The 24,129-nt window shown below is 37.8% G+C and overlaps 1 protein-coding gene across 1 annotated transcript in view; it reads right to left on the reverse strand.

Moving 5' to 3' along the window:
* CFTR (CF transmembrane conductance regulator) overlaps positions 1-24,129 on the reverse strand; it is a 90,771-nt gene that overhangs the window by 35,743 nt on the left and 30,899 nt on the right. The window contains exons 11-18 of the mRNA XM_069802078.1: positions 23,276-23,467; positions 11,609-11,703; positions 8,875-8,961; positions 7,262-7,994; positions 6,005-6,133; positions 2,995-3,032; positions 1,564-1,817; positions 434-513 (exon numbers count right to left, since the gene is read on the reverse strand). Coding sequence (XP_069658179.1) covers positions 434-513; positions 1,564-1,817; positions 2,995-3,032; positions 6,005-6,133; positions 7,262-7,994; positions 8,875-8,961; positions 11,609-11,703; positions 23,276-23,467 — 1,608 coding nt within the window. The remainder of the gene's footprint in view (positions 1-433; positions 514-1,563; positions 1,818-2,994; positions 3,033-6,004; positions 6,134-7,261; positions 7,995-8,874; positions 8,962-11,608; positions 11,704-23,275; positions 23,468-24,129) is intronic.

Below are 24,129 nucleotides of genomic sequence, written 5' to 3' on the forward strand. Positions count from 1 at the left end.
AGGCTAAGGAGGTAAAGTCTTGAAAATGGCTGAATGCAATCAAAGGATAGCATAAAAAAAAATTAAACTTGAGCCAAGATAACTGAAAGAAACTAAGGAATGCCCTTTACACCTTTGAAGTTGAATGTGGACAGCAGCAGGGATACTTGTACTGTAGGGGTCTGCAGGACAAAAATGTTTCTGAGCCTGAGTAGTAGAAGTGGCTGGCACAAACAGTGGACGTACACATATAGGCAAGTACTCAAAAAAGCAGCAATGAAATTGACTTACAAGATAAGCAGCTATGTAAATAGATATACAGACTGAAAAAAAGGAAAAGAGATTAATTCCAGTTGTTATTTCTTCTTATTAACATGATTTCTTCTGCATGATGTACAACTGAAACTTTACAGTGCTATGAGACAGCAAAATTTAGAACTTTTATTCTACAAACCTGAATGAAGTCAAACACTGTCAGTGGAAGTAAGTCATCCAGTACTGCAGTATCTTTTGAGAATCTGTTAAGCATACCACCTATGGGTTAAGAAAAAAAAACAAAAAAGAAAAGTCAAACATTTTAACAACCCCAAAATCCTACATTTATTACTTTAACAAAAAGTTCAACATTTTCTGAATACAAAACATTAAGGATAAGTACAAGATTTTTCCTAGTACAAGCAATTCCATTACAGTTTAGTGGAGCTACGGCTTCTTTCCCTGCGGAAGAATTTGGCTCCACAACTTCTGTTTCAACTCTTGGAATCTCAGAAAAACCCCAGGAAGATGTAATAAAGCCAAAGAAACATAATTAAACAGGACTGAAGCAGAGGCACAAAACATGAGGTCTGTGTACCCCTCACACAGCAGGCTCTGCTGATACACAGATAATTTGCACATCAGCATTTGTATGAGTTTGCACACCAGTTTCTTACCTTCTGAGCAGAATTACTGTATTAATCACCAGGTAACAACAGAATTAAGAATATAATGGGAAAATTAAAGAGAAACCCTATGTTGTGTTGTCATTTACCAGTGTCTCCTGTAATCTAGTATGCACCAGTAAGAAGGGTATGGGATAGGAATTTCATGTACAGCAGGAGATGGAACTTGTTGCACCAGTTATATAATGAATTCTCTATCAACTCCAGAGCCAAATTTGAATATGCATACCATTATTCACACTGATGTTTTATGCCATTTTAGTAGAACTATTCATGAAATAAAGCACTATTTATCATCCACACCTGACTCCTTGTCACTCACCACATATCTGACTACATCTTTTCTATTGCAGTTTTAGACAAAATATATTCATTAGAAGTTATTCTAGTTTTATTGCCTCAAACAGTTAATTTTCTCCAACTTATAAGGTGATATTTCAGAAGCAGAATTGACAACTGAAATATATCACAAAGTGCAATCAACGTTCATTAAAAGATTCACAAATTACTTTACATGGCAAACTTTTAACATTCAGCTTGACTGAAAATGTAAATGGAAAGCAACAGTATCCTTTAACAGAATGAAAACTGTTTAATTGAAATGAAACCCATACATGAGTCAATCAGTTCCCATCTCAGTTACCTGCTTTCCACGAGTTGAATGTTGACATAGGTGCATGAAGAACTGCGTGCACCATCTTTTGATGAAGAGTTTTAGACACCGTTATAAGCGTATGCACAAGGGGCAAACCTCTGAAGATTCCCATGGCAAGCAGAGTATCTGCCACTCCCACGTAGATATAAATGATGTAGTAGGTGCTAGTGTCAGTGACAATCACAGGAGGTTTCTCAGAGGTACTGTTTTCTGACTGTGTTGCATTTGCTTTCAAAGCTGTCCTGTGTGATGGAAATTAAAAATAAATGCATTACTGGAAATTGTGGGTTTTTCTCTACTAAACAGTACTGCAATGTTCATTTGTTTTAAAACTATGTTAATGGTTAGTTATATATATTTCAAGTCATTTTTTAAATATTGTCCTGTATGTATGAAACACAAAATATGAACTACTCCATGTTCCACTAAGGCGAAGTTACTCTGTATGTGTTCAGGGGTCAAGGCAATAAATGGCTTATTCATCTCCTCAGATAACTTTGGTGATTCAGGTGTCTATTAGCATTTGTAGTAATTTCTGCAATTAGTTGCAATTGTGCAATGAAGGGGTTTTACCAAGATGGAAACTAAGCCATTGGTATATAACTATGACCCCTCCAAAAGTTTTCTCCAAGCTACTGTAAAAATGTACTGCTTTAGTACTTTCTTGCAAATCTACTGCCTGTTTCATCACTGACAAAACTAGTCTAATCAAGGAAAACGCACCCACATCCAAGTGTTGAAAAAAGTGAATTATTATGGAAGTAAAATGCTTTAGGTGTACTATAAAAATCAAAGGCCTTAGTGACCTATTTTAAGGGGACATCAACAAAACTCCCTCCTCCTCCAGATCAGACCTAAGTCACCATATGCTTTCTATAATCAAACATACAGACTTAGTGCTGCAGGACAAACACAGGGATCAAAAGCATTAACCCAGGAAAAGCCATACCACTGCTCGGTATGCTCTAAGCTTCATCTCCCTGACCCTGTAACTTCTGGGAATTTTTCATAGGTGAGCAGAGGAAATTGTACAAATGAGGTCTTACAGAAACTGCTCCTTTAAAATGTTCCTGAGCAAATGTCTCACCTGGCACCTCTGAAAGTCAGCAGTGAACCACAGTGTATTCAGGATAATCAAGTTCATGCATCTCTAGAGTGAGCTGACCCAGGAAAAGTCTTGCGTGCATTGTTATGTGCTCAATAACAAGGCACAAATCATTTGACTGTTAGCATTTAAAGAAGTACCAGCTGAAGATACCACCTACATGAAGTATCTAGATCACCCGTCTATGAACCATTTTACTGAATATAAGCTAGTGCCCATCCATATAGAATTCTGGCAGAATTTATTAATTATTTATAGCAAAAATCAATATAAAGGAGACCCCAATTTCTCAATAAATGATCACCACTACTTACTTTTTAAGAAACCATAACCCAGCAAGAGAAGCAGCTACCTGTGACCAAAGAAAACAGAGTAAATTTTTTTGTATTGTCACATTATGTACTTTTTCTTACTTATCTTCTTTCACTGACTTTATAATTGTTTATAGAAAGCATTATAAATGGATGGAAGTAAAACTTCCCTGAAGCAAAAACCTTGTCATATCTGCTCCTCTTTCCACAGAAACCATTTAGAGCATCCCACCAGGAAAGCTACATTTAGATTTGTATTACAATCAGGCTCTCAAGTGCCTAAATATTCTTTTATTGTTTTTTTACTGTACCATTAACAAAGGCTTGCTAATGCATTCCTAATGACAAGGAACATTCATTGTATGCTTTAACATACTTTAATTTTTTAAGATTAATATTTCTTGATGGCCCTATAAGAGTAAGTCTCTCAATATCTTCAAAGGCAGGTATTCAAATATGAATGTTAAATCTTTAACACTGTTATTTTTGCACTGTTGTTCTTGCTAGCTGTTATCTACATTTGATATATCTACTTGTCTGATATTGTTTGGTGCTAGTTTTACATAACTCTCCACATAACCTATTTTAATATTTTTTAAATGTGGAATTAAACCCTTTTTATTGTGAGATGCTTCAGTGCTCAACAGAAGCTTCTCTGTACACATTTTCTTACCTGTCCACTGAGACACTGGAGATCTTCATCTAGTCCACCACATTTCAGTCTGCTCTATTTCTGCCTATGATCTTTTTTCTAAGGGTTGGAACATAGTTTCTATGATCCTCTTCCCATATATTTTTATGGCACTGGTACAGGAATGTATTGCGATAATACCTCAGCACATAATTGAAGTCTTCTCCTTGGGAACCACTAACTTTTGCAGATCTTACAGTAAATAACTCAAGATTAACCATGATGTCCTGAATTTAAGCATTTGTAAGGATCATACTTCTTTCACAATAATTTTTCTACATCTCCCAACAGAATTCTTGACTCCTCATAATAGAGGAGTTTTTTCAGCTGTGAAGTTGAAGGAAGAAAATATTGTGACAGAATAACTTCACAAAGCCTTTCTATATGTTCCCATTCATAACTGGTCTTCTTCCAGTTCACCAACCCTAGTCTCTGGGTATTACATCTAGGAAACACAGTTTTGAGCCACTTAAGCGAGCTACACACACACACACACACACACACCCCCCAGGAAGAATTTACAACTGATGCCCTATTTAAGGTGATCTGTGTGGGCTCACCTTGGAACCTACAATATAAAACAATCTACTCTAAATCTAAAATAGTATCTCTATCATTTCCACAATAGTCCCACCTAGCTTTGAAGGGTGTCAAAACTTCACTTTCAATTTACTTGTCACTACTTTCTCAGTTCAGCACTTGGATGTTGTTCATCGCTAACCTCTCTTCATTGTCTAAGGTTAGAAGGGTACAAACTGTCAGCACAGGTGACGTAACCACTTGGTATTTCATCTCAGGGACAGAAGTTTGCTAAAGGTTATATAGTCTCTGCTATGACTGAATATCTTCCAGCCCATTAATTTATCAATAGGCTTTTACTTAAGTAATAGTCACACTAGGAAGTTTAACTTAGATGGATACATTCTTTGTCATAAGATCTGTTCTTCAATTAGAAGATGAGGCTTTTGAATTATTTAAAAAGGTTTTAGTTTAATTTAAAAGCAAAAATTTGTAATCAAGATTAGAAATGGACGCTGAATATACAGGGATAAATCTGACATAATTCTAAGTTAAAATTTCCTTTTCCCCGACAACTCACATTCAGCTTTGCTGTTGTAGGTTTACACAGCCATGTTCCACTACCATGAAAATAAAACTTACATGGTAAGAACAGCTACACATCTAAATACTGTCTTGCTTGTGGAGGTGGTTTAAAAATTTGGGATCTCAAACTAGATCTAAGCTCCAGGCTTTATTCCTGGTCTAAGCTCTAGGCTTTATTCCTGGTCCAGAAGGACTACTTTAAATCACCTCCAACATAACATTAGTGCTAATTCAGGATACCACCAATCATATCCTTCTCCAAATTTGATGATACTAGAAGTTTGAGTGCCACCACAGAACTGCTAAAAAACTTTCACTGACACAATCAGCCAGAAAATAGTACTATATTCCTAATGGATTCTTCTCTTCTTTCAGCTCATGTTGAAAAATGCCAAGAAAAATTGGTACTATATTTTATAAGTTGACAGATGAATACAGTCTTATTAATCTCCCAGTCTTCTCTCCAAAACACATTCCTTCCCTCAGAAAACACTTGATTTAGGATATTAATTGTAAAAGAGGACAGAATGAGATTCTGTATATATGCTAAAAGTCTCTCCTAAATTGGGAGACAAGACAAAAAGTAGGCAATTTCTATTATAAGAAAAATAGTCAGACTCGCATGATCAGGCAAATGTTCTTCAGCACTTTTTCTGACAGCGTTTTCCACTGTACTTGGAAAAAGTCTTCTCTGTACGCTGCAGGAACACCCCATCCATCTTTAAATGCCGTCACAGGCATTCAGCTCTCTGCCTTACCACTCTTCCTTCACTAGGAGCAAAGCTACTAACACATTTTTGAAAGCAATTCTGCAGAATTTATGGATGTGCTCATCAAAAAACCTCTGGTAATTATTGTTGTTAACCCCCCAAAACTCTGCAAAAATATCTTTTAATGAAAAATGGAAGGTTATTCACTGTGAACAAGTGACCTGCATAGGGCAACAACTCTTATTTATGGTAACATGCAGCAGAAAATAACTGAGATAATTTGAGAAGGTGGGTCTTCTGCTGCCATGCACTAATCACTATCTTCAGTGAGAAATGCTCATCTAAAGAGTAGAAAAGTCATTGCAATATCATTTAACAGCAGCTGCCAATAAGCAATCTATACTTGAGCTAATGTTGATGCTATATCCATTTATCCTTTTATCACAAAGAACACAGTTTGAACAAACATCATTTATAGTAACATGACATCAAGCGTAGATTTTCTTACCTCAACTAAGAAGACAGTCACACACAAAATTAGAACAAAAATCAAGTTTTTGTGGATGGTAATGTATCTGAAATAGGTATTCCATGTGGTAACAGTACCCATGCTTTCAGCATCATCAGTGAAGCATTCCTGTCAAAGAATTGATAAGACCATAGTAAGAATGATAATAATATCTATATATCAGAATTTCTGACATGTGAATGCTGTCATTCTTTCTGCTAACTCACTCCAAATAATTGAACTGCAGCATTCAAATTGGCAGATAATGGCTGGAGAGAAAGGTACTGACTGGTTGAGTCATCTTTGATATAACAACACAGTTTAGAGATGATTTGAAATTTTCAGACAACACTGAAAGAAACAACCAAGATTTGTCCAGCACTACTAGAAGCCCAGAAATTGTTAATCAATAGCTATTTTCTTTCAATGGAGATTATTATTGTGCTGTTAGAGTAAATTTGTAAATACTTTGAGGGTGTTTTTTTCTGCTGAGATCAATAAAGCAAAAGAAAAAATGGGCAGTGCTTCAGCAAATTATGAGTTTAAATATTTCTTGTAGATTTTTTTCCACCTAGGAAACTACTTCAGAAAATTTTCTGATCATGTGAAAATCAGCTGTCAGTTTTGAAAATGAAAGTAGCTCATCATGACCAGTTGATAGTTATTAGAAAAAGGGAATGTTGGTCCAGTTCTTGGTATAAAACTCAATCTTAATTGCATAATTTCCAGCACATCTATAAAAAAGAGTAAAATCCAACTTACTCCTCTGTTCATTATCTGTATCAGAACATGAGAGCTAAGCAGTCTGACAAATTTGTCAAATTTGATCCAATTCCTGTTCTAAAAACTGTGCTACTACTTCAAATGTATTTTACTTTTTCCATAAGCCTTAATGTTTCAAACGTCAATTTTACATAAATGTTTTAAAACAATGCTTTTCCATGTTACGGTTTCAAATTTAATTTTAGCATAAATCTTAAAGGTAGACTAAAGTGCAGGAGATTAAAATTCTGTATTGAAATTCTTCACAGATAGCATTCAAAAATATAAAAAATCAGACAAAATAGATTTTTGAGGATTTCAATAATTTCAAGATGATATTTGAGTTAAAAACTATTCACAGATATTCCAAAAAGATATTCCACAGAGAAGTACTGTATTGGGAATGACATAGTCAAGCAGAAAAATATGTAAGGAGTATATTGCACTAAACTATCACCATATCAAAAAACAAGATGAATGTAAATCAACACATACCTTCAAATCCTCTTCATTGATTTCATCAGTTATGTCTAAGACACTGTCTCGAGACAAGCGCCTGGTGTAGATATCTATCTCAGAAGACAGGTTTGTCTGAGGCACCATAGACATTTTCCGAAACGTTGTACTTCCCTTTTTGGAAAAGTTTGGTCCATAGTTCACAGAGGTGCCCGTCATCAGGTTTAACACGGATTGCCTCCTCCGACCCTGCAGCATATGGTCAGTGTTTAGCATGTTACTCCGAAGCAGACCTACATCTCCCTGTTCCAAGTCAGGTACCAGTGAGAGCCTCCTTTCTGGTGGGTCGTTGTAGCCATCTTCTATCCCATTGACCTGCATCCCGTTCTTCTGCACTACTGAGAACTTTCTACTTGCATTAAGGGGGTTAATAATTATGGAGTTCTTCCTTTTGTCATTAAAATCTGATGTTTGTTTAAAAGATTGCTTCTTTATTTCATTTCGTGATCCCGTGCCTTCTCCTTCAATGGAAAATCGTCGGAGAGTCTCAGTTAGAATTGAGTTTCTTCTCTCTGCACTGAACTGATCAAAAGAATCAAATCCCATCAGCTCTGAGCTGAAGTCTGGCCGTTGACCCTGAAGTTCAGAAAATGTTCCATAGAAATAGCAGCTCCCCTCATGTAAAATTAATATTTTGTCAGCAATCTTTAAATGTTCCAGTTTTGAAGTAACCAAGATCCTAGTTTTATTCGCCATCAACTTGCACACACAGCTATAAAAGATGAAAGTGTTAAAAATTAGATTTTTTTCTTCATGATTAAATGTTGCTTTTATCCCTTTCACTTTTAAACTATTTGCTTTTACCTGCCCCCTCCCAGTATGAGCAGTCTTAGGTGCTCCCTCAAACTACAAAGGAGGTGGTTAAGGCAGAGATGTGTAAAGGGCTAGTGCTTTATTACAGGAACCAAAAAAAAGGGGGAAATGTAATCATTTTCATGTCAACCCAAAAAGCACAGTTCAACATGAAAATGAAATATTTCTTTTCTTCTTAGGGTTACTTAGATCTTTTGCTACCAAACTTAAAAGTATTAGCTCGATTTCAAAACTTCAAACTTACAGTGACTGAAAAGCTCATGGATGGCAGTGTGTGTCCTTAGCGTTTTGAGCTACACCACCAGGACAAGCCAAAAGTCTCTGTCTTTGGCCAACCTGCTGCCAATCTCTTGGTCAGTGGGCACTTTCAGGTGACCAGTCTTTCAGTGATTAGAAAAAGAAGACAAATACAGCTTTTCGTAAAAATTTATACTTACAAAGCAGGTAGTGTTTTAAAATGAAAGCCTTTCTGGTACACAGATACACCAGATATAAAGCCATGCACTCTGGGAGTAGTAGATTATAGCAGGTTCAATATGTTGAGATGGAAGAGGGAGCAGTAACGCTTACACCTGGCCCAAGCTTGTTCCCAGCACAGTATGCTGTCCTACTGCTAACACAAAATACTCAGTCACAAGAATCCCTAAAAATAAACATCCCCAAAAGGTATAATTTTGATCACTGCAGTATTTTTGTACTGTTATTAAATTTCTGTCCTTGGTTTTACTTTGTGCTGCTTGGTGGGATTCTTAAACACATTCTATCAAAACATACAGTACCTTTCAAATATCTCTTTTTCTGTAAAAATGTCTAAATGTCCAAAAGGAGAATCCAGGAGATATAAATCAGCATCTTTATATACTGCTCTGAACAGAGAAAATGGAAATGACGTTAACTTTCACAAGTCTTACACATGTACATAAATATATTTTAAAAAGAATGCCTTTACAGTTTTGTCTCAAAACCTTCTAATTGATAGACTTTTCTACATCATCAATATGGAGCTGAAGTTCAACTTCAAATGTGCTTATAAGACATCTTTCAATAAAGCCTTTCCTTGCAGCAGACCACATTACGAACTAACTCAGTTTTCCATTAATTTCTGCACAATCAAAGGAAGCTATACAGCTGCCTTTTACACAGGTTACTCTAGAATCTGACAGTCCCCATTGGTGTACAATGCCCATTTAAATGGGAATTTAGTACCTACTCTAACATCTACTGGTGCCTGAGGGAATATTACATATATGTGTAAATAAGCGTGTGAAAAGACTTAGGTCTCAGTGCTTAGTTTTAAAAGTACTTCGAAAAAAATGGTGAGCAAAGACAAGCGTATTAGTGAGCCATGATCTTGCAAACATTATCTGCAGTGGGACTGTACAATATTTTGAGTTCAGGACATGAAAAACTATTTGTAGCTTTAGGGCCTTAAGCTGTATGTGCCTGGACATGGCTCACTGAGACTTAAACCTGTGGTTAAGAGGTGGGGGTTTTTTAAATCAATTTCAACAGAAGTTCAAAAAGGCCCCTTGCCTTCCTCTGTGAGTATGAAAATCATGATGTGATATGAATCAGCATATAATTAGTAAAGAAAATTTGGACAGCTGCATTTCAGTACTTTTTAAAGTACTCTAAAAATGAGGTTTAAAACCATTGTGTTAAACAATGTGAAAATATTTCATCACCAGGAGAAAAAGCCCTCCGTAATAGTATATTATGTTAATAAACCAAGCAACTTTATTGAAAAATCCTCTGTCATGATGGATTTCACTGACCATACATTATGATGTAGTGGCTGCACAACAACAAAAAGTTCATACTTGGCACTTTCATCAGCAAAAAGTTTGCAGGTTTTTTCCTGGAATAATGGTAGCACTCAAATTATTGCTCTAATTTGTATGCTGGACTCAGTAGCTATACATGACTGGCTTTAGTGTACCGGGCCAGTGAGCTAGCTCAAACCCAGCACATGCACTGTTTTTCCCCCTTGGTCCTTTCTTTCCCCCGGTTGTAGCTGCAGGCACTGACAGTGCTCTGCAAGAAAGATGGACTCAGGCAATCTCCATCTGCTTCTCATGACGGCTGGTTGATGGCACTTCCAGCAGGGATTCTCATTTCACATGACTTTGCACAGAGTACACCGGACACATGTATGCAGCCAGTCCAAGCAAATAATGTCCAGTTTATCACCAGTGCAGATGGGTACAACCTGGGGCTGTAATCCTAAATTTCTCCTCTAGCGTTCTCAGAGCTTCATCTGCAACCCGCACCTCAACACCTGCACACCTTGCAGTATGTTGAGCTTAGGCTGGAGCCCAAATAAAATTAAAGCAGATACAGCCTCTGTCTTTGGGACTTTTATTTATTTCAAAAATACTAATTATATAGCTGGTAATAAATATATTATATCAGTTCAGCAACCCTCCAGTAAATGAGCTGTGACCATCTGAAAAGTGACAGACATGATTATTCATAGAATCTGGGCAATACTTCATGTAAATGTTGCATTTTAAATGAAAATCTAAGTGGGTTTTGTTGGTTGGGGTTTTGTTGGTTGGGGTTATTTTGCTCTGAAAGCTTTGCCTGCTCCTCCTCTCCTCTCTTATCTTACTGCATAAAACAAAACCATACACATGCCTCTTCCCTCTCACAAATCCACTAGAAAGATCCACACTGAAAGCCTCTCTATTTTTATGAACCCATCTTTTAGCCTCTCACAGACATGTACATCTTTCATGGCATGCCAGTGTGGATCACCGTAATGTGATTTTACTTCTATCAAGTGTTCTGAGCATGGGAACCAGCACAATTTACACTTGGCACAGAAATAAATGGGGCCATTTACACATTGGAGCTGTCATTACTGGATTTCTGATGATAGCTAAGTGATTCTGCTGAAACACATAGCTAATTTATAAGACAAACACCTATGTTATTGTTCTGTAGACCTTCAGAATTACTAATGTTGGAATGTCAAACAGACAAGGCCAGACCATTATTCACAGGTACTGACTAGCCATTGCTTTCCACTTTTTCTTTTTAGAACAGAAAAAGACCAAAACTATTAGCAGCATTTTTTGAAACATGGCATTTTTTTTCATTTTTGTTACCTGCAGAGAGGGACTTTGTCATAAATCAATATATAAACTGCTTTGTAGAAGTGTCATAGCAGGGAAACATCCTGGAATATTTCTTATTTGTATGGGTTTCTTCGGTACTTAGAAAGCTACACTTAAAGATCTGAATCTCCAAACAGCATCTTGCATCAGGAAGGGAAAGATCCATCTTCAGCTAAGCCATAGCAAGCATCTGACATCAAACTTTTCAAATTCAATAAATAAATATGCAGGTGTACCACAAACACAATTGCATAGCAAACCGCAGATTTCTGATAGTAAAATGATGTTCCTGATATTTATTTAGCAGGACTTGGTCCCCATGCATTTAAGTGCTTAGTCATAATACTTTTGTTATACATGAAACAGTACACTAAGTAGAAAGCAAAATACTCACCTTGCTAGTGAGATTCGTGCTCGCTGGCCTCCGCTCAGAATGATTCCACCTTCACCCAGCACTGTATAATCTTTGTCTGGGAACTTGGAAATATCCTGTTAATAAATTTTTTTTAAGAATCAGACGTGTATTTTCCATACCCAAGAAACTCAAGCTACAGACTGGATGGAAGCATAGTGTACAACAGTGTACGGATAGGTTAGACAGAAGTTGTAAAAAAAAAAAAAAAAGCCCCACAGAGGTTTATTTCTTTCATTTGTTTATGTAATCAGAAATGGTGATAAAAGAAAACATGTCATTCTATCACAGAGAGCAACCACAAGCTGCAAGATCTCAAGAACAAATATTTGTCTTAATTGCTAGACCACCATAAAAGCAAGGAATGTACCTTCATACAATATCAAACCAAGACATCAACCATTCAAGTTTTCTGTCAAGTAACAATGATAAATGCACTTGCCACTGAAGTTAGAGAGAACAAGAAGCAAGCTCTGGATCTGAGCTCTTCAAAACCCAGAGAAATTTAACTTCAGGCAGGTTCATTAAAAAAGGCTTGCAAAAATTCCTAGCCAGGAATGCCAGGAATGCTCAAGGTTGGCAAAAGGTTTGGCAGTGAAGTTCCACTGCTTGGGCTCTAAGTTACTTACAACTCATGACTATGCTAAAAATGAATCTTCAGCCAATGATAAAAAAAGAAAATACCATTTCACTCTCATGTGAGACAGAGAAAGGAGAAAAGGACATCCTCATGCCCCACTGCCAGAGATGGCCAGAAATTTTCTTGAGAGGATCCATGCAAACCACAATAATTCATGGAAGTGGAGACATGGAGAATGGCTTGTGTGCCTGAAGGCTGTCTAGTTTTTCTACTTTTACAGTTGCTCTAACAGAAAAAATATTAATTCTGCCTTCAAGCCTTACCTGTCCTACATCCTTAAGCCAATACAGTGACACCACCATCACTGTGGTGGTGGTAGTAGTTTCAGGGGACTTCTCCCAGAAAAATGGGCTGGATGACCTCCCTGTGCCCCAGGGAGCCTAGGTCTCCAGTGGGTACGACTCCAGGACAGTTTGCCATGTGCTCAGCTAGAAGCCCGAGTGTCCCAGGAGCTCCCAGTGCCTGCGCTACCTGCTCGGCAGCACCGGACTGCCATCCTCACTGCCTCTGCATGCCCTCCCTCTCCCAAGGCAGGGATCCCCCACAGCCAAGGGAGCTGACCGAGGCATCTGATACCACGCAAAATCAGCTCCAGTGTTCTCATGCTTTACCAAGATTTTCCTTTTAGTGCAACTTCTGGGGGGGGGGCGGCGAGGGCATGCAAAACCCCTCAGAAAGTGAGCTTCTGGGAGCAGGCTGCAGGCAGTGCTCTGGAAGAGGTAGTCTGTTTTGGGGTCTCTCTTCCCGCAGGCAGCCGAGGGGCACACAGGAACTCAGCTGCCTGCGTGCACTCTGCAGCACCCACAGAAATCCTGTGGCTTCTGGGAAAAAGACTGGAAGACAGGTGAAGCACTTCCAGGGCAATACGACCCGGGATTCTAAGTAGAGCTGCTCTCCAGAAGTTCGCATTTCATACAAAGTCAGATATAATACAGTTTTGATCACCCCTGCTGTGATGTTGATGGTTAATCACTCTCTGTTGGGCAGCCTTTTGGCATTCCAAGCTTCTGAGGTTTTGCAGAATAAATAAATAAATAAAAATCCCTCCAGAGAAATGTTTCCTTCTTCCTCCCCTGTAAATTGCCCTGACCTCAGGAACAGAGTGAACAATGCTGTTCAGCCCTGGATCAGTGACAGATGAAAGCTTCAGCCACACAAGGACTAGAAATTGACTGCCTGGTCTGTCAGGAAATGGGAGATTCTCCCAACTCTTTAATTTGATAATAGCGTTTACTTCCTGACTTAGAGGATTCTGACCTTAAAATCAAGATGCTCTTATGTATGGAAAATCTATTGCAGGTGATTTTTAAATTCTTCTCATGTTAACTAGTTATTTCCCTCTTGTTAAAGAAGAGCCACACAAGCCAATCCCTGGTACTAAGATAACAGCTCAGTTATCTGCTGAAAAAGAGATGTGAAAAACAGTGCCAGCAACATTTTTAAAGGAAGATTTTCTGAACAAAACCATCTTCCTATAGGTCATGAAGTATTTAGAGCGAACATGTGAAATTCTGGCATAAAAGCTTTTCTGGCATTTATTTGAGATGACCTGCTCTGATCACTTGTGGTTTCACTATGCATGTGGGACTCATGTTATTCATCTGTAACTTTGACATTTACCCAGTGTCTTCACCTGAACATTGGGGTTTGCATGGTTAAGTATCTAGATATCTAAGCTGATTTCAACTGTTTCCCATTTCTACCAGTACTGCTGCCTGTAATGGTGCTGGTGCCGTTGCTGTTTCCTGATTCTACTTCTTCGAAAAAAGCCCAGGCGAAGAACTGGGACCAGTGTGTCTTCCCCTGCAAGCACGGTAAAATCCTAGCCCTACTGAAATTATTTCCAGGGTTCCCATTGTTTTAAATGGTGGTGGGATTTCATCAGACATGTTTCTTTGCAGGTGTGTCAACATGGAATTTTAATCAGACTTTTAATGAGTTCCCCTTCTGCTCTCTTCTACCCTTCACCTCAGGATAATATATGGCATGGAACACACAAAGAACTTTTCAGTCTGTAATTATAATAATTAAGAAATGTCTAGTAATTTCTTTCAAAGGCGTAAACAGAGTGATGAAGTCCAATAGACACACAATGCTATTTGTTGGAACATGCATTACCTATTGTAAAAAAGTACATAGGGCTGGTCCAAATACATCCTTGCTGTCATTTTATGCAGGAAGTGAAATCAAGCCAGGGACAAACCTAATGTAATGCTGCTGAACGGCACAAACCCCAGCATATTAATGAAGTAGCTACTGAATTTTCTTTAACATATCTATTTCTAAATGCTTAAATTGAGAAACCTATTGGTAGCTATTCAGAGAAGAAACCACCACAGTTCCCAAAGATATTAATTACTTTCTTGGGTGCTTCTAATATCAGCAGCTAACAAAACTCAAGTTGCACACCCAAGGAGAAGGCATCCCTTCTAATATCTGTTTGCATTTTTAACAGTGTAAATGTCATACTCATCTACCTCAGCACCAAAGGGATGACCCTCATAATACCTTTGGGCTTAGTATGGAAGAATATAGCCGAGATAGTTTAAGGTAGTATCTCTTTTCAGGGTGAATAGAAAACATGGTCTTGCTATAAAAAAAGGAAACCTCAGAATAGACTTCACACTCCCAAGCCTTTTCTGTAGAGATTGTTACCAAAATAATTTGATAAATCATTAGCAACAATTAAGATAATGAAGCGTGACAGAAACAGTTTCTAAGATCCATACCTTTCAGTATATAGTTGCTTTATATATCCAAGCCTACTCAAACTACTCTAACAATAGAATATATGTATTTTATTTATGGGGCCCCTCTTTCCTCCTTAAATATGTCCTTAATGATGAGGCTTTCGATCTTCCCTCTTCTGCCTTCCCTCCAAAAAGATAAAACAGTCATGAAACTGATGGAACACAGGAGCAGTCTTGACTGTCTCCATTTCATCTTCACTAACCCTTTCCTCTATTTCACTTCTGTTTTTTCTACAGTCCCAGTTTCTTTACCATCTCTATCCCCTTCCTTTTCTTCACTGCCATTAACATTCCCCATGTTTATTTTCACAGTTCCCAGAAAATCCCCCCCATTCACATCGCTACCTCCTTCTCATCTACCAAAGTCCTCCCTTTTTCGCTGCCTTCTTTCTCTGTGTTTTAGAGAAGCTGCCTCTGAATATACTTTGCAATTCTCTTTCTGTAATATGGACTATTTGCAATAAATCAGAAGAAAAATACTGAAGCCTTTATCATATAAAATGCCAAGTAAAGCAGCATAAAAGTTAAGCAGAAGCAGCAGCAAGGGCTTCAAGCAGGAGCTGCAATACTGTTCCACCCTATTTGATAATTTTTCTCTTTAGTTAAAAGAGGAAAATTTACTGTTACCTGCTTTCTCACTAACATGACAATTTCTGTACTTCCAAGCAATCATAGTCAACTCTAATATACCAACAAGGTAGAAATGGAACTGAAACAAACCTCCAGATTTTAATTCAGTGATTACTAAAAATCTTTAGATAAGGAATTTGAAATGTCATTCTGCAGAAAGTATAACTTTCAATTTGTCCTGATTTTCAGAAAATAAATTATCTTGGAAGTAAGATAGATATGAACTAAACTGCAGAATTTGAAGTTTTAAAGTTCTGAAATCAAGTCTTGTGTTTCAGACTCGTACCCACTAGTGAACATTTCTGTTAATTTTTAAAAGATGAAGAATTTTCAGTAATTTTTTATATCTTAGCTTGTGGGTAACCAGCTTGAACATACTCAAGTCCTCGTTTTCCTGGGCGAGAAGTCAGAAAACCAGATCTCTTTAAAGTATTTCAAATCAGAAATTACTTTTTAAAATTTTATTTAGGTAACTCTTCTCTCTCTGCCTATGATTCCCGAAGCCAAGGCTTTTGTTAGATTTCAGCTGAACCATTTATGAAGGATTCATGATCCAAAAGTAGAAACATTGTTTTCACAAGAGTTTGTGACCTTAAGCAGAGTGTCAGGCTCACTCAAAACTCACACGAATGCTGGCAAAACTTGCTTTCTCTATGGTGAAACACAGATTTTTGAAACACGAAGTAGTCGGTATGTTGCATGTGGGTAGGTTAAATGCAGGGTAAGGGAATTAAATATGATTCTAGAAGTGACACATAAGATAGGACAACATCCAAGGTAATCAGTCCAGAGCTCTGTACCTAAGAGAGGGAAAGGGGTTGGGGAGAGTTGTCTTGACTGAAACAGGTTTTTAACTAAATGATATCAACACAAAACAGTGTAGGGGGGGTCTGTTAAACATATTTACTTGATCGTTGATAAATTTCTTGAAGTTAGTACATTTGGGAGTTTGAGTATTTTTTTCTCTAATCGAGATGCTCCCCTGCTATAAAGAAACTGTGCTAGCCTATTTACTTCTAGTCCCCCTAGGGAACTCACTGTGTCAGCAGCTTCACAGCTGACCTGCCCGTTATTTTGAGCCACAGACAACAACTGCAGTTAGAGGAGTCTGCTCGTGCCAGTGCATCATGCCAGTGCATCATACCAGTACAAGGTGGAAAAAGTATAAAGGTAGTCAGCTTTTGGGCCCACGTGTCTGAGATGCAATGGTTGTAGTGGAAGATTTGACATATTATGTGGACTTTCTGCCTGAAAGAGGCATTTATGCTATTTTAGCTGTTTACATTAGGATGAGATGAACTTCACCTTGACATGCCTGTTGCTCTCCCCAGCTACAAACACTAAAAGGCTAAGTAACTTGCTCTCATGTAGTTTACACTGTAGACATCTACCTGATTAGGTAACCAAGCTACCTCTTAATATCCTCTTGTAGAGAATTACGTACTACAAAGCACTCAGTTCCAGACTTGAACCCTTATTGTTCCTCTCTTCCACAAGCTTTGTTATCTGCCAATATCCCTCATGAAAAACAGGCACAAAATCAGGGCACAAAGTATTTCACTCACTGACATAATAACCTCTCAATTCCTACTGATTTAGTTATCTGCCAACCAACCAACCAACCAAAACCAAATAAACCCCAAACCAGCACAGATAAAAGGGACTGGAGCAGTACAGTGGGATGCAAGGATATGTGGTTCTGTTTCAGGGCATCCTTGATATTGCAGTGAACTTGTCACCCAGGGATGGATGCCATCCTTTGCAAGGAGATGTCAAACATACAGGAACACAAAGCAGGGCTTGGCATATTGACTGTCTCTTTCTCTAGTTATTCTCTCTATAATCTAAATTCTTAGATGAAAATGAATCTCCTACACTCCCTGTAAAACCAGCTCAAAACCCCACAGGATCTGGCCACAGATTTCTTTAGTACTATTATATGATTTGATTTTGCATGGAAATACTTGCTCTATTTGCATGCCACGTTAAACATTATATTCATGAGCAGCTGGTGGCTCTCAAATCAGAACATTTGTTTACTTTAAGAGTGGTAATCTCTTAAAGGTAGTTTGCCATTATGTGTTTATGGCCTCTTAGGTAACTATTGAAGGATCAAATGAACTAACTAGGTGGAAAAATATCTATCTTACATTGCAAAAAGGTAAAAACGGAAGTAATGGAAGCATGTTTTCAAAACTAATGAACTACTGCACCCCTTCAAACGGGATACAATGCTTGTTAATTTTTTAACAAGAATAACTATAACAGGCCTGCTTCTGCAGTCTTGACTGGAGGATTGCATTCTCTTAGGATGGTTTTGTTCAATGTTAACAGCATTTAGACACAAAGATTCCTGTTTCAACTGTCCGAAGGTTTTTACCTTTTTAATTTAGCAAGTGCTAAAACCAAACAAAAATCTCACACCCTGTGTATAGTAGGCTATTAATACTGATTTTTCAACCTAAAAATCTGGAAATCAAGCCACGTTCCTTCCCCATTTTTCATTACATCAGTAATAAGGATTTTGCAAACCCAATTGGCTACTCCTACAAATTCCCATTTATACTCATGTTATCCCTGCCATGACATTAACACAACCCTTCAGTCTCTGGGGAAGTCACATTTGTGGAATTACTTCAAATTTAGTAGCAAGTTCCATAGACATATAAACTCATCCAGGTCACATCTCCCAGTGGCTTTTGCTATTGAGCAATGAGAATAAAAATCAATGAATTATGCAGGATGGTTTCTCAGTGTTAAATTTGTTCATACTTTGTCCTTAATTTGAAGTGCTAGGCAAAAGTTCACCTTCTCTTGCTAATTGATTTTTATAATGAATGTGATGAAAAGTACTTGATAAAAAGGGTAACACACCTCGTCAAAAAAAAAAAAAAGTAGCATAAGCTGAGGCAGCACCAATTAATCTTACCTTACTTTTCAACTACCTTTAGACTTGCCTATGGGGACTGTCTTTAGGAAATGAGTTCAGAATCCATACCAATTACATTTTGGCTTCTCTCTATCATAGCATGCCAATATAAGATTTTAAAGGTAATAGTTTTGTGATAATACCTGCACACTCAAAATTAAACCCATTCAAACAATTTATTTCAAAAAAGCTTCTGAATAAAAGACAAATGGTAAGGACCACTGATCTGTGCTGGAATGGTTTGATCTAGAAGTTGAAAGCCTTCAGTTCCATATTTGCAAACTGGGACCATCATTTTAGAAGACGTGTTAAATTAGGTGCTCACCCTGCTTGCTTGCTATTTCTCAAGGAAAGGAAAAAAAGAGGAAGAAAGCAGTGGAGAAGGAACAAGCAGCTCTTCTCCTATGCCTTTTTTTAAAACTTTTTTTACTGTGATGTCTCACAGAATGTATTATGTAATCTAAATGTATCAGCATTCCCTTGAGTTCAGCATCACACAAGAATAAAGGCAATGTCTACACACCACTTACATCTCACTGCAGCACTATTTAGTTTGTGCTGGGCTTTCAGAAATAATTCTTGCCAGTAAGGCTGTTTCTATAGGATATCAAGAACGCTAAGGTAGCTCTGAATTACAGTCCCTTTATCTCAACTCCAAAGCAGTCTTTCTTTTGTTCTGTCACCTTCCACTGCTCTTCTCTTTACCTCTGCCCATTTCCAAACTGCAATAATTAGAACAACATTGTAAAATATGATTTTACCTCCCTTGATGCCCTACTTACCCTCAAAGGAAAAATATAATCAAGAAATGTAATTATAATCAAGTTCTGAATCATTTTACACATATAAAGCAGGCTACACTACCATAAAAACACACATATAAGCTGTACAAACAGAAGTTTAAAAAGTACCTTAGGAGTGCTTTTACTGATGCACAGAGAGATGCATTTGAGAACCTTTCTCATGCTTCTTCAGTGTTATATATATACGCAGCAACATCCTGAAATTATGCCAAGCAGTAGCACTTAGACCTGATAAACTTTGCTCACTGAGCCTTTCACACACAACTGTCTTTCACTGTGGATTGTTTCAACAACTCGGATCTCATACACTCATACAGGGTTGCACTGAGGTGTCCCTTGCTCTTGGCATCCCCATGTGCCAGAGAAAGCTACAGAGCAGAGCTCTGAGGACCAAGGGCCATGAAACCTATGACACTATCCTGCTGCCACGTGTTATCAAGTGGAACTACACTCAAATGAGCACCATTAAACCACAATCTTCCCGTACGCAGACTCACAAGACAGTGACATGATTCACTGCATCTAATCATTCATCAGTCATGCACCTATGTGATGGGTGTTGGGTGAGACAAGTTATGTTATGCATGAGAAAAAAGGATACTTGAGAGATGTGTAAACACTAACTGAGCCTGTAAATCCAGGCACAGACTGAGATCCTAATGTACTGTGCACTACACAAATGCACTTTGTCAAACAACACTGGCATAATATTTATTGAGGGATGCAGTTCTCCAATATATCAGATTAATTTTCTTTTTAATCTTCATCTTCTGTTTCACAGTACAACATCATTAACAGGTGTACTGACACAACCGGAGGGTAGGTGAATTGCAGCAAAGCAACAAGAATAAGAAGCTGAAGGCAGAAATCTCTTAAGCTGAGTATACAGGTCAAGGAAGTACAACATGTAGCTACCTGAACTCTTTGGACTAAAAAATGTCCCATTTTAGTGTTCTAAATTGCTATAAACTTATGTGAGCTCATAAAAGAAATAAAAGAAATAAAATAAAATCCTTTTGTTGCTCATAGTTTCATTGCTTTCCAGTAATGTTAATTGTGAATATTCAAAATTCATTAAAGAAACCATCTTTTTAACCTTCCTTTTGATGCTTCCATACATAAATAGAACAAAACGTAAAGCTGCAAAAATATCTTTTAGAAAAACATCAACAATCCTTCCTCCATTCAAGAAAAACCTACCAAAGAACACCCATTTTTAAGGTAATGGTTAATATAACCAGATTTGCCATTCTTTAGGGCTTTACAGAATAAAAATCTAGCACATAACACTTTCTAACCTCTAAATAAAGATCTGATTTCCTATACAATGACAATGTTATTCTTGGACACCTAAAAATATAGAAAGCTCTGTGCACTTTCCATCTTTCATAATTACTCTGAGATAAATTTACCTCAAGTACCTAGCAACTCTAAAGAGGCTGTAAATGATAAGTCCTTAGCAAATCAACTACACTGATCCAACTGTACCAATCCAAAAAGGCACAAAAATGTAGTGCTGACTCTTCTGAAAATTCTCATGCACCCCGAATTATTGAAGTTACACTTGCTTAATTTCACTTTAATATCTCCATAGACCTAAAACAAAGTACAGAGCACTTGTATGAAGTCACCCAGCTTCAGTGTCCCGTTCTGCTGACAGACAAGAACAGGCTACTCACTGTGTGTCACGAAGGCCCAAACCTATGTAGATGGTATGATGTGACCCACATAGAGTAACCTGTAGTACTTTATTGGCACTAATGAAGACAAAGGGAACAAGTCATCAGATTTAGAAATTGGACTTGATCTTCAGTATGCTTCCTCTATAGGGTGATGGTGGGCATTTTGCAGGTATGTTACTTTTTGCAGTAGTAACACATCTATTTGCCCACTGGGTCAAAGAAGATGGCTTTGTATTCCCAAAAAAGTTTTTGTGAGCATGGAGCTTGGAAGTAAATCTCACTTAGCCCCTGTTAAGAGCTGTATGTTAACTGAGTTCCAGCATATGTGCAATAAGGAAATAAAACTCTCTTTTATCACCAATACTTGGTTCACCTTGAAAAGCCCATAGAAGAACTAGACTCGGCAACAGGCCTACATTCAGGTGGACTATGTAACTACATAGCAGAGTTGCAGAGAAGGGGGCAACAAAGTGAACTTTCTTAGGCAAAAACCCTCTGGTACCTCTCCTTTCTGAAGAATGAGAACACACACAAACCCAGTCCAACAAAGCACTAACCCTTGTAATAAACCCCTAAAAGGTCACACTGGGGAGTAAACAGGGAATTAATATTTGAAATCCATTCTTCAGTCTGCCATACAGTCCTGTTTAGCAACTAAGATGTAAAAGCTAAAGACCCTACAAAGCATAATAGCAATAAGGTAATGCATTTGGCTTCCTTGCAGACCATTCTGCCTTCTCTTCAGGCCAGGCCAATTTATTCAGCCTCAGTCCAGAAGAAAATATCCTTATAAGTATCAAACTTGATCTCAAATAATTAGCCCTGCTAGGAGGTGAAGCATATCATTCCACACAGAGCTGTACCAACACAGATCAAAGCTGGCTTGATTGAGCCTGTTTGGAGAACAAAGGAGCTGCAGCCTACCAAGACACCAAGCTGTCCGACCAACACCAAAACACTGAGACATCCCACCGACGCCAAGACAGTGAGCTGTCCCAACACCACCAAGACACCAAGCCGTCCCACCGGCACCGAGACAGTCAGCCATCATTAACCACCTTCTGCTCTAGGAAGGGCCCGGGCTGAGAAGCCTCTTTGGGCAAGGACAGTTTTGAACTGCTGAAGCCAGTTGTTTCTTGGACCTTTGGCATTAACTACAACTTTTACGGCTGGGGTTAAGGACTACTCTCTTCAGAAAGCCTGACACAGAAGTGGTTCATTCTGTCTTCAGAAGCTTTCAAAGACTTCCATCAAACCACAATCCAAACAGAAGCTGAAATGGCCATAAACATATACGAAAAGATTACTTTATTGCTTAACTATACCCTGCTCCAAGATAAAGCGCTGTAACCTCATCTTATTTTTAAACAGACTGGCTATTGTTTTCTTGCTTGACTGGCACCAAAGGAAAGTGTTTCACTGTGTGGCCTAAAGACAGATCCTACACAGCACAGTTAAATATTTATTGTTTTCACCTACATGTTACAGACAAAATGCCTGATCTTAAGGCATAGCAATAAGGGCGGAAGGGTCTAAAATGTTGTGTCCTTTTGTATCTTGTAATGTGAAAAGATATCTTTTCCTACACTACCCTCTGGCAACACCAAACACACACAAGCACATTTCCACATCATTGTACTAATTGTGGGCTACATGTCACATAAGGATTGATCCTGCAATAATTTCCAGTGTGAGAATTTTCAACATGCACACAGGAAAACCCAACTTCAGTCAAGATTCTCCTCTAAATAATTCAGCTTTCTGGCACAGGGTTCTAATTATCCCTGGAGCCATTTTTGAAGTGCAAAAGAAAGGAGGAAAACAGGTTCATTACCAAGATTGCAAGGAAAAGCTTCTTTATGGGGAAGAAACATGAAAAAAATTTTGTAGGAACAATACTTTTTACATCATTTCTTTAACATTAACGTGTTTACCCAGGTTTTTAACTAGCAAAGACTGAGAAGGCAGACACCTTATAATATCCGAGCCAGCTCATTTAGTTCCTGTTGTGTAAACTACCAGAACTAGCATGCTCAGTTTATCTCCCAAGGAACTGGCAACAGGCTGACTTGCAATTCCACAAAACTGGGATGCCAGACTGAGTTCCTTAAATCTCAGAAATGTCTTGCTTACTAAAAGCTCCACTCCCTGACTTTTTCTTTGGGGTTTTTCACTTGGGTTGGGTTACAGGTCTTAAGAGTCCTAGATGACTGACCTCTTCTAGTTGGCAGGCTTTGATGACACTCTTGTATCGGTATTCATCATAGGATACACCAAAAATTATGTTTTCTTTTATTGTTCCAGGCATGATCCAGGAGACTTGAGGTGAAAAGGATATCCTTCCACTGTGTTTAATTTTACCCTGCGAAGGCTCCAATTCTCCCATTATCAACATCAGAAGAGAAGTCTGAAAAATCATTAACACCTGGTTAATATATCAGAGACCTGTACAACCATAAGAAATGCTAAACAAAGTGAGAGTCACCCTGCTAAGTCACTTAAATGGTACATTTGTCTTGTAAAGAGTGTCCCTTTAAGTACCGATCTAGTGCCAGCTGCAATTAGTGGATATTTTCATGATATGTATGGTTCTGAAAGGCCTCTGAAATGAGAGAAACTTTATTCAATGAATGATAAAATTGTGTAAGATAACTTGTAAAAAAGGCATGCTGCTGCAAAAGTACGTATTTTTAATTAAACTTCCAGTAATTTCACAAGGTAAAAACATGAGCATCTGTGAGACACATACAGACATAAGGTATTAGTACTTATGGAGTATGTTATTTGATTTTTAACATTATCAGTGACTATTTTGTTTCTTCTTTGTACAACACAATTCATGTTTACGATTTTGCTAGTATACATAAGCCTTTTATCTGTACTGCCTTGAAAAATACAACTTCTTTGTGTATGTATATACAATTACTCAGAAGCTACTCAGTGTGATCTGAATTTTCTTCTGTAACTGTTAACTCATTTACGTGAATACATGACCTAAGTATATTTACTACTTCCCTTCATAAAAGAATTGATTGCAATTTCAGTACTGACATGTTATAATTTCAAAGT

This window comes from Haliaeetus albicilla, chromosome 14 (genome assembly GCF_947461875.1).
Source record: "Haliaeetus albicilla chromosome 14, bHalAlb1.1, whole genome shotgun sequence".
Taxonomy (NCBI): Eukaryota; Metazoa; Chordata; class Aves; order Accipitriformes; family Accipitridae; genus Haliaeetus; species Haliaeetus albicilla.